This window comes from Camelus bactrianus, chromosome 5 (genome assembly GCF_048773025.1).
Source record: "Camelus bactrianus isolate YW-2024 breed Bactrian camel chromosome 5, ASM4877302v1, whole genome shotgun sequence".
Taxonomy (NCBI): Eukaryota; Metazoa; Chordata; class Mammalia; order Artiodactyla; family Camelidae; genus Camelus; species Camelus bactrianus.
In genome coordinates this window covers 101,533,604-101,545,288 of record NC_133543.1, presented here as the reverse complement: position 1 = coordinate 101,545,288, position 11,685 = coordinate 101,533,604, and the positions used below count along the sequence as shown (strand labels likewise).

At 45.0% G+C, this 11,685-nt stretch overlaps 1 protein-coding gene across 2 annotated transcripts in view; it reads left to right on the top strand.

Moving 5' to 3' along the window:
* The window catches only part of DRC11 (dynein regulatory complex subunit 11), a 149,739-nt gene that overhangs the window by 82,882 nt on the left and 55,172 nt on the right, over nucleotides 1-11,685 (top strand). For both annotated transcript variants that reach the window (XM_010948153.3, XM_045511559.2), the window contains exons 10-11: nucleotides 5,205-5,311; nucleotides 5,488-5,589. In XM_010948153.3, the coding sequence (XP_010946455.2) occupies nucleotides 5,205-5,311; nucleotides 5,488-5,589 (209 nt within the window). The remainder of the gene's footprint in view (nucleotides 1-5,204; nucleotides 5,312-5,487; nucleotides 5,590-11,685) is intronic.

Sequence of the window (11,685 nt, the reverse complement as noted above, 5' to 3'; positions counted from 1 at the left end):
ACTGTTACTTACTTAATATATATTTTAAAAAATAATATATACTTTTAAAAAATACATAAAAATAATATCTATGTTTGTTTGCATCACAATTTTTACCCCAGTTAATTGAGCTTTATCCTAAGCAACAATACTGAGGCTGTTGCAGGTTTGATTGGCTGCTCATGTAGAAGGACGAGGCCCGGGGACCACCTGAAACTCCCTCACTTGCCGCTGGCAGCAGAGGCCCCCTCTGTCTGAGATGCTGAATGAGGCAGAAGCCCAGGCGAAGGATGACGCTGACGGGATGTGGCCACTGCTCTCACTGGGGAGAAAGGAGGCCAAAGGGCAAATCAACATTTATTAGATGCCCACGACACGGAGGCTTTGTGTTCTCATGTCAATCTCCCTTAATCCTTACAACAAGCAGGGGAGGTTAAACATCACTAACCCCAGTGTCCACAGCAGCCAAGACGCGGAGGTGGCCCAAGTGTCCACCCACGGATAACTGGATAAAGAAGACATGAAATGTATAGAGATAGAGATATAGACACATACACACAATGGACTACAACTCAGCCATAAAAGAGAATAAAATCATGCCATTTGCAGCAACATGGATGGACCTACAGGTGATCACACTAAGTGAAGTAAGTCAGACAGAGACAGACAAATATATGAACTCACTAACATGTGGAATCTATAAAAATGACACAAATGGACTTACTTACAAAACAGAAACAGATTCAGGGACATAGAGAACAAACTTATGGTTACCAGGGGCAAACGGGGTAAAGAGGGATAAATTGGGAGTTCAGGATTTGCAGATACTAACCACCATATATAAAATAGATAAACAACAAGGTCCTACCATATAGCACAGGGAACTGTATTCATTACCTTGTAACGGCCTATAATGAAAAAGAATATAAAAAGGAATATATATGTATGACTGAATCACTATGCTGTACACCAGAAATTAACACAACATTGTAAACTGACTGTATTTCAATAGAAAAAGGAAAGTCGTCCTACACTCACGTTCAGGTGAGAGGTTTGCTCGGGGCTCGGAAGGTGGCTCCCTCCACCTCTGATGTAACTATGTGGAGAAAGAAAGAGAACTGGAGCGCAGAATCCTCGTCTCCCTCATGGGAAGTCAGGGGCTCATGTCTACACCTGACAAACCAAGAAGTAGCAGGAGGCGCATATGATCTAAGCATCAGGAGCGGAACAGAGAAGCAGAGAGCGCATACCTGAAGCCAGATCACTCCCCGCCCTGGGGCGGGCCCCATGCTGCTCCGTCCACAAGCCACTCACCCTCCCACCTTAGGGCCCTCGTGCTTTCTGTTCCCCTGGCCTGGAATGCTTGTCCCTTCAGGCCTTCTCTGCAACCCACGTGGGATACCGGTCTCCCTGCCTCACCTGTGCCCACCTCTGACCCCACTGTACTCACCTCCATCTGACTTCCGTGTGTGAGCTCACTGTCTCCCCACCAGGGGGTGGGGGCGCTTGAGGGCCATGCCTTCTGCTGCTGACCCAGTAGCGACCAGTAGCCTCCATAAGGCCATGAATTTCATAATTTATGGAAAAAAGTCAGATTTATGAATAAATCTGAATCTACTGGAAGCATTTTTTTTATTCTTTTTGGGGGGGAGAGGGGGAGGTAATTAGGTTTATTTATTTATTTTTTAACGGAGGGTCTGGGGATTGAACCTGGGACCTCATGCATGCTGTGCACACACTCTACTGCTGAGCTAGACCCTCCCTCCTCGATGCATTTTTAATGAATGAATGAATTCAGGAATAAATGCCGCTGGGCCACTGAAAGGCAGAGGCTGTTTATTATCATTTTAATACTTTCTGACTTTAATGTGCATGTATGATTTTGATAAAAATAAAAATTAATTTGGAAGACATCTACTGTACCAGTGGAAAGCCTGCTGACCCACCCAGCAAAGCTCTTAAAACGACCCACGCCTTTTGTGTAGTTATGTTTCTATCCACTTGGGAGCAGGAAATGTGATTTTCCGAGTTGGCTGTTGTAGCATTTGATGAATTATCTGCCAGGTCTTCGGTAACTTACAGAAATAAAATGTTTTCATCTGAGACTTCTTTTCGTAAAAATCAAAGGTTTTCCTCCTCAAACGGAAACATTAGCATTTTAATCGGTGAGCTTGAGGCCCCTCCTCTGTCACCCCTCAACGTGTGAAAAGGGCCGCAGCCCCCACTCTCCCATCCTGGGATAAAAGCTCATTCTCCGCGGTAGGAAAGAGCTGGTAATCATCGTCCTTTGAGAGCCCTGAATAGCTTCCTGCATTTATAAATGTCCATGAAATTCTTGAAGGGATTGAGACGTGCCCTGTGCAAGAGTGTCATGAGAAAAGCAAAGTTTCAGTGGAAAACGAGGTCCGTTTACACGACGGAGAGATGCAATCAGCCAGGGCGGCTGCGAGCTGCTTTATCTGCAAAGCAGAGTTACCGCTCCAGGACGGGAGTGTCTCGGGATGCCGTTGCTGTTCCATAAAGAATCACGCCGCGCTCTCCTTTCTGTGGGACACTCCGTGTTCCTTTCATCACTAAATAAATGCATGGCTTCCTGGTTTTACTAAATCTCTCCTGTGAAAAAGTGAAGCCGTCTCCTTATTTATTTTTTTTAATTGAAGTACAGTCAGTTACAATGTGTCAATTTCTGGTGTACAGCGTAATACTTCAGTCATACCTACACATACATGTATTTGTGTTCACTGAATGGCAAAGCAATTTTGCTCTAAAAGCGCTTAATGAAACAGGTGGGTCGTGCTGTTGGAGGAGATTTAGTAATTGTACGCAGGGGAAATCCGTTAGAAAAGAGGTGTTATTAGTGACCAGCCCATTTTAACACATTTTAAACCTTTGATAGTGTTTTCAAGGGGGGAAGCTTACAATTTTAAACACATAAAAAGCTGCATTATATTATTCCTACATTTTTTAAATTTTCTGCAGTTTAAGCTTATGTCAGTTTCAGAAAATGTGCTAAAAGGAGCAATTGCCTTCTAGCGAGTAGCCTGTCAACTCTGAACCTTTGTTGTAACTTACGAGCTCATCACAAAATCCACCTTCTGGCAGGGGGTGGGGGGGGGTTCAGGCTGGAGGGGTTGGGTATGACCTAAGACACTTTTTCCCATCATCAGGATAACAGTGTATGCAGTGTGCACTTTTCTGCCCTGACTCTGAGAAACAGGATAGGCTGCTCTGGCTGGCAGGCACTCACTCATGGGAATGATTATTTAAAATAATGAAAATCCAGCCCTGGATTTCCAGCCACTTCTTATATGCAGCCCTACCCTCTGCCACCACACGTGGACCCCGTCAGCCTTTCCCGGGTCCTCTCCCCCTTGGTCTTCACACCCCAGTCCCAGGGCGGTTACCTGCCCCATCTGGGCGACAATGCCCCGTGAACTTTGACCCTCACCTCTGAGGTCGCCCTCAGACAGGAGTCCAGGAGGCACATCCCAAAACCTCTCCTGCCCCACCCTTCCATCCCACATCTGCGCTCAGCAGCTGGGCCACCTCTCCTGGGGCCACCCTGCTGGGAAGGGCATGTGGGTGAATCTGTGCTATGAACATTTCACCCCCTCTGTCGTTTGTGTCTCGTCTGGTTCACACGTCTGCATCAGCTGCTCTGGAACAGATCTGAGTAGTTGCATCAGTGTCATTTTCAACCTCTGCCCCTGAAACCCTGCACCCCCCCGTAGGCTTGTCCTTCCTGTCTTCCTGGCAGAGACTGTCGTCAGCCCAGTACCGGCGGAGCCCCTCCCAGGCCACGCTGCCCTCGGTTTGCTGGTGGGAGGCCAGTGAGCCTGAGGGCCTTCGCTGGGCCTGGAATCCAGACAGGCCACCCCCTCTGCTCAGCCAGTTGTCCAGGAAGTGAGCCAGGCCCACCGGACCTGTGGGTGGCCAACAGCTGGTGATGACCCTCTCTGCTTCCAGAGATCTCCATGCCAGCCTCTGGAAGCAGCCTCGGAGTCTTCTGCCCATGGCTTGTGGATCAGCCCACACTTTTCGAAAGCTGGAACTCCATTCCCATGTCCCGTCCTCCTTCACGTGTGTCCCGTGGGGTCCTGACCCTGATCCCTCCTAGAGGACATCTCCTGGCCCTCAGCATCCATCACTTCCACTTCGAGGTCCTGTATCTTCTCTCCGGGCACAAGCATTTTTAGGGTAGCCACTGACCTGCATGGTCCTCTCCCCTGGGAGGCAGAGACTGTTGATAAGGAGAGGGAGGACTGTAAGACCAGCAGCTGATCGGTATTAGGACGTGGGTTCCACCCGATCCTTTTTTCTTCTCAAGTCACAGCCACTGCCAGCCGGAGGTGGGGGAGCCTATGCTGGGCCCCCGCGGCCCTCAGTTGCCCTCCCGAGTTGAAGGGCATCACTGCCCCAAGGATGAGTTTCCAGTGAAGGGGTGATGTTTTGGTTCCAGCAAATTTCCGTCACCTTTGAACACAAATTCAAGGAAAAGATGGCATTTCCCTGACTGGCAAGCCTGTCTCCCCTGGGAGATCCCCCAGTCCCACTGCCAAGGTCGAGTCGGTCTGCACCCCTGCACACATTTGGAATTCCCCTCCTGAGAAAAGAGCCTATTTCCGTCTATTCCAGTGACATCAAATGACCCTTATTTCCTCTCCTAACTGCCAGGGTAAGGCAAGGGGGAAATGTAAAATGTGTATGATTTCAGAACACCCAAATAGTAATGCAAAAGTACAGCTGTTGAATTAAAGGCAAGTAGCTGGTACTTGTGTGTTCAGGGTTGGCTTTTACCGTGGGCCCCAGGGAATGACCAGTGAGTTAACTAGCAACAGAATCGCTCATATTTTAGCGAATCATTTGCATAGTAAAGTTAATATATACAAAACCAGCCACCTCTACTTGTATAACCCCATGTAAACATACTATTTTTGCATGTTTATAAGCGTATGTAAGAATACTATTGGTTTCATACTTTTTGTTATTTTCACGTTAGCAGTTTTCTTCCTTGTCTTTTAGGTGTTATACAGGCACAGTTCTATCTGGAAGGTGGAAGAGAAGAACTTACAGATCCCACCACTCTCCAGAGCATCGTATTCAAACTTTTATTCCATGCAGTAGGATAGAAAGTTAAACTTGTGTCGTATATCACAAAACTGCTTTCATTAATCTTCACAGTGAAAAAAATTCATTTGCTTCTTCTCTCTCCTTCTGGAGTACAGATGTGTGGAAGAATAAAGATGAATCGTGGAATTTCTACCAGGACTATGATCCCGAAATGATCAAAGAGGAGAAACGGAAGGAACTGGAGTCAGAGATCAGGGTGCAGGTAAAGCTGCATTTATGTCCTAGGAAGTCGTTACCTGCAGCCACTGTGCTTTTTTTTTTTTTTTTTTTACAATTTCCTATTAATAATCTACCCAGAATTTAAGTTATTTTTGATGTCACAAGAAAACACGAGGCATGCAAAGTCACTTAAAAGTAGTGTTTTTTGTATTGACCTAGGTGGATGAGTTGATGAGACAGGAACTGAAAAACTTAAAACTAGCTGTGAACAGAGAGAAGGAATTACCGGTCAAAACAGGAAGGAAGAAAGGAGGTAAAAAGGTGAGTAGCGCACACACACTGGAGGGCTAGGGCAGAAGGCGGATCCAAGCCATGACAAGGAGCCCAGCCCACACAGGAGTGCTGCCGGCAGACTGTGGCGCCCCAGGCTGCTTCACCAGGAAACGTGCCTGCTTTTGATGAGTTTATGGTGGTCCACCGTTTCACCCTCAGTGCTACGAGCTCATAAATGGGGTAAATCCGACAGTCTAGGAGTACCTTCCCCACTCGTCACTGCAGACCCGCACTAGCCAAGCCCCGCAGATGGGGTGAGAACTGTCAGAGGAGCTGGGCATGAGCCCCAAATGCCCACCCATCTGTCGCTGTAGGAAGATCTGTAGGGGAGGCGAATGGCAGTGAGTGAGTGGGGGAATCAGATGATTGAATTGTAAGTAGCCATCCATCCATCTCACAGTGGTTTAGAGAAGCCAGTTGGATTCCCAGTATTCAGAGTTCACTTACTAGGGTCCTGTGAGACAATAGAAAATATACCTATTGGTCTCTGCCCCTGGTTACTGGCACAGAGCTCCTGAAACCCTTAAATTCTTCAGTGATAAGAGCATCTTTTGTTACAATGAAGTGATGCTGGGTGAGTTCCTAGATAGCTCCCAGATTGGGGCTGGGTACCACGAAGACCAAGCCATGATTAGAAGCTTGGACTTCTCAGCTCTACCCACTCCATTCTCTAGAGAGGGGAGACGAGCTGTAAATGGAATTAATAACTGATCATGCCTACATGAGGAAGCTTCCATAAAATCCCAGGAAGAATGGGGTTTGGAGAGTTCCCAGGTGGGTGAACACATCCACATACCAGGAGGGTAACGTGCCCCAACTTCCCAGGAAGAGAAGCTCCTGCACTCAGGACGCCCCCAGACCTCTCCCTGTGTACCTCTTCATCTGGTTGTTTTTCTGCATCCTTTATCATACCCTTTAATAAACTGGTAGATGGAAGTAAGCATTTCCCTGAGTTCTGTGAGCCACTCTAACAAACTAATCAAACCTGAGGAGTGGGTCTTGGGAACCTTAGATTTCTAGCCAGTTGGGCAGAAACATGGGCGACAGCCTGGACTTGTGACTGGCACCTGAAGGGCGGGTAGGGAGCAGTCCTGTGGGACATCCCCCTTCATCTGTGGGACCTGATTCTATCTCCAGGTAGATGGTGTCAGAGTTGAGTTAGATCATAGGACACCCATCTGGCGTTGCAGAAAATTGCTTGGAGGGTGAACCCTCACACATCTGGCATCAGAAGTGTTGTGAGTTGGCAGTGGTGTGAGAGTGAAGGAGGAACACACGGAAGAACGGGTTTTTCCTAACACAGGCCCCCACGTCCCCTTTCATCTGGAGCCAGCCCTGCCTCTGGGGCCAGGACACCCCAGGTCGAGGAGCTGGCAGGGGGTTGGACATTTGCCCTTAGAAGACTTTCTCACGTTTCCATGGCCCATCAGCCCTTCCTGGGCTTCACACACTCCCTTAGAGTTTTTCCCAATCTCAGCTGCGTTAGTGACTGGTTGTGCCAGCCAGGGGCCATATGGTGTCTCTCTGGTGGCTCTATCCTGATGCATTTTGCGTTGATTTTTACAGTTTACAGTTTTACCGTTTGACTCTTCAGTGTAGCTCCTGAATGTCCTTCCTTCGTGGTCCTCTCCTGAGGCTGCATCACCATAGCCTAATGAGGACCGTCTATAGGTTACCCCTCATCCATAGGTAATGCCACACATTGACCCTATTCATGCATTTCTTATCTTCAAAAAGTGATGTTTTAATGGCTGAACATGGTAATCAAGCCAGACGACACGGGAAATGAAGACAGGAGGTGCATGTGTCCCTCCAGCTGAAAATAAATAGTCTTCTTTTACCCAGCAACCTATCGCCCGTCGGGTCTGGCCCAAGGGCTCACCCCCTGCCACTTCCTCCTCGCTTCTTGCGGTCTGGTGTCTGCCCTCACCGTGTCATAACTCGTGATATATCACAGGGAGGGGTTGCTGTGAATCTCCCTCTTGGAATTAAATTGGTTGAACCACAGTGGATGTGCTCAGGATACCCCAAGAGATTGATGGTAATCATGGACTATAGAGTTTTGAGTATTCAGAATTCTAATCCAGGTGACCTCAGTGTAAACGTGGGAGACATAAGTGTGATTTAATTTCATAAGCTGAAACTTAATGAACTATACTAAATCCCCTCCTTAGGAAGACAGTTAGCAGAAGGGGGATGGGTAAACTTGAACACAGAAAAGGAGAAAAAGGACTCAGAGGGAAGAATTTGGCAATATTACTGCAACATTATCCAGAAAAAGTGACTTGATCAGAGGTTCTACAGCAGCCCTAGTTGTTCTTTCAGGATATAAATTTGATCTTAGCACTCCGTGCTGAAACCTTTCCATAACATCCCAATTCCCCTAAGGCCAGGCTTACAAGGCTGTGCCTGAGCTAGCTAGTGCCCTCATCTGCAGACTCATCACCCGCCTCTCCCTCCCTGGCTGCACTCCAGCACCCTGACTTCCTCTTTGTCCCTCAAACACTATGTGCTCCCTTCTACCACAGGACCTTTGTACATGCTGTTCTCACTCAAGAACTGTCTTTACTCTCCCACCCTTAATCCCAAGCATAGTTAACTCTTACTCACCCTTTGAGTCTCAGCCCAAGCTCTTCTTCCTCAGGAAAATCTTCCAGCATCTCATAACCTTAGACCAGCATAAGTCCAGCTTCTCTGCATTCACTTGACACTGTCTACCGTATCTTTCTAGTGCTTTGTCACAGGTTTAATGTTCTATTTACTGGTGAGACCATTAACACTGTGATCTGCCTTCCCAAATCTACTGAAGGGCCATGAGTGCAGAGACTACATGATTGTCTCTTTGCTCACCATTGTAACCTTTTCTAGCACATAGCAAGTCCTCTGCACATATTATTGAATTAGTTAATCAGTCAAATCTAGATCCTCTACAGATTGATCCCTAGAGGCTAAATGAGTGCCTCAGGATGTCACAGCATGGCATCCATAGCAACTGACAGCGTCCGGCCACCCCGTTTGCTTATTCCATACTCAGTAAGCAAACTTCTGATGAGTTATTGTCGTTTCATGTTTATTTTCTTATAAGAGAGAAGGCTACAGAGGCTATGTCTCTTGGCAGTTACATTTCACATTATAATATAATCTACGTATCATCTATTCCAGCTTCTCTTGTGACTTGGAGATCCAAATCTTGGGGACAGATCATCTTTACTAATTATTTCATTCAGGAAGCATTTATTAATGCCAGGTACAATTCAAGGCATCTGAGGTACAGAGAGAACAAGACAAAGAGTCTATACTGTCAAAAGCAGGTTTCCAGACACACAGGACTGTGAATCAACCCTGGATGTCCTGTCGCCCCAACCATGACATCACTGAGTGAGATCCTGCCTCTCAGAGGCCGTCTCTCTCAAGTTCCTCTCTTGTCCTAATCACAAAAACTTTAGGGACATAGGAGTTCCTGAAAAGCTATGAAGTTCCTTGAGGATAAGATTCTTAATTGGCTTTATTCTTGCATTCCTCACAATGCTAGCAAAGATACATGAAAAAAATGCTGTATTTAAACAGAAATTTAGAGTCTACTTTTAAAAGAAACAAATGAACATTTTACAATTAAAAAATGTGGTATCCAGAATTAAGAACTCTTCTAACTGGTTTAACAACAGCATGGCCATAGCAATAGGTGGGTTGAACTCAAGGGCAGTTCAGCAGGAAATCCAAAATGAAGTACAGAAAGAATGAATAATATAAAGAACAGAACAGAGATAAGTTTTGAGACATGGTCAAAAGTTGTAACATACGTATAATTAGAATTCGCCCAAAAAGAGGAGAATGGAACAGAAGCAACATATGAAAAAGTGCCGTTTGTGAATTTTCCAAGTCAGATGAAATACACAAAGCCACAAATTCAAGAACCTCTGTGAGATCCGAGAAGGGAGATTACAAAGAAAACCACATTTAGACACATCACAGTCAAAATGCTAAACGTCAAAGACAAAAGGCAAAATCTTACTAGATTTTTTAAAAGGCATATTTCCTTCAGGGTAACAAAAAATGAGAAGGAGTACCAAGTCTCGCAACATAATCTGTGGAAGCCAGAAGGAAATGAATGGCATCGTCAGAGACTGGAAAGAAAGAACTGCCAACCTAGAACTCTATACCCAGTGAAAATATCCTTCAAAAATAAAAATGGAGATATTCCCAGACAAACAAAATCTGAGAGGACTTGTCAGCAGCAGACTCTGATAAGCTGTGCACATACAATATAACACCCAGAGCAACCACCAGGAAACCGTACAAAGATACACACTCAAAGAGGACAATCAAAATGAAATTCTAAAAAATGTTCAAGTCATCCACAGGATGAGAGGAAAAAGCAAATGAAGAGATTAAAAAAAGTATAACAAACGAAACAAAACAAAAAAAAGTAGACTTAAGTCCTAACATAGTAATAATCACATTGAATGTAAATAATCTAAGTACACCAATTAAAAGACAGAGTGAATTTTAAAGCATGACCCAACTATATGCTGTCTGCAAGAACCTCATTTGATGTACAATGATTTAAGCAGGATGTAAGTAAAAGGATGGGAAAATACATCATGCAAATAATCAAAAGAGAGCAGGCTTCGCTATTCTAGTATCACACAAAGTAGATTTCAGAGCTGATAAAATTATCAAAAAGACGGGGAAGAATGTTACAGATGGTAAGAGAGCCAGTCCACCAGAGATGCCGTAACCCTAGCTGTGCGTACACCAAACAGAACTATAAAATATGGCAAGCAGAAACCAATAGAACTGAAGGGGAACACAGAGGGGTCCACAGTTATTGTTGGAGATTCAACACCTCGTTCTCAAGAATTGATAGAATACTAGGCGAAAAATCATCAGCCAGATGCTGAAGAGCCCACCGCATCGTCAACAAGCAGAACCTAACTGACGGTGACAGGGCATTTCACCCGACAAACAGAATGCATACGCTCTTCCAGTGCCCACGGAACGTAGTCCAAAGTGGACCATATTTTGTGCCATAGAACAAATCTCGACAGACTGACAAGAACTGAAATCATGAAGCGTGCGTTCCCCTACCACAAGGGGGTCAAACTAGAAATCAACAACAGAAAAAATAAGAAAATCTCCAGACACATGAAACTGAACAACACACTGCTAATTCATAGAACAAAGAAGAAATGAGAAATCAAAACATGTAATGAAAATGAAAATATAAGACATCAAAAATATCTGGGCAATAAATAAAGTAGACCTGAGAGGGAAATTTACAGCACTGAACACATACATTAGAAAAAAGAGGAAAAAGCTCAAATCCATCATCTAATCTCCCGCCTTCAGAACCTAGAAAAAGAAGAGCGAAAAAAAAACAAACCAAAGTGAGCAAAAAGAAGAAAATTAAGAAGTTGAGAAGGAAGAGATTAAGAGCAGAAATCAGTGAAATTGAAAACAGAAAAACAATAGAGAAAGTCGATTCAATGAAACAGAGCTGGCTTTTTGAAAATTATTGATAAAATTGACAAACCTCTAGTAAAACCAACAGAGAAAAAAAGAGGCCACAAATGACTGGCATCAGGAATGAAACAGGAGTTAGCACTACTGACTGCAGACGTCAGAAGAGTAATAAAGGAATCCTGCTGTGATTCTGTCGATGTGACATTCCCCAAAGGACAAAACTGGAGAAATGGAGAACAGATCAGAGGTTTCTAGGAATCAAAGCTGGTGTGGCCGTGGGAGGGAAGTGAGTATGAGTCTGGAAGAGCAGCTTGGTGTAGGGGTCCTTGTAGTGATAGGATCCGTATCGATGGGGACATCGATACCCGGTTGCGACCTCGTGCGAGAGTTCTGCAGGATGTTACCCTTGGGGAAAACCTGCTAAAGGGTACGTCTCTCTGTATCAGTCCTTACAACTGTCCGTGATTCCACCATTATCTCAAAATAAAACATTTAATTTTTAAAAATTTTTTAAAATGCCTTTTACTGTAGTACGTTTCCTGTAAACTACATATTTCAGATGTATAATTTGATGAATTTGATAGATGTATATACCCATGAAACCACCACCACATCAAGACA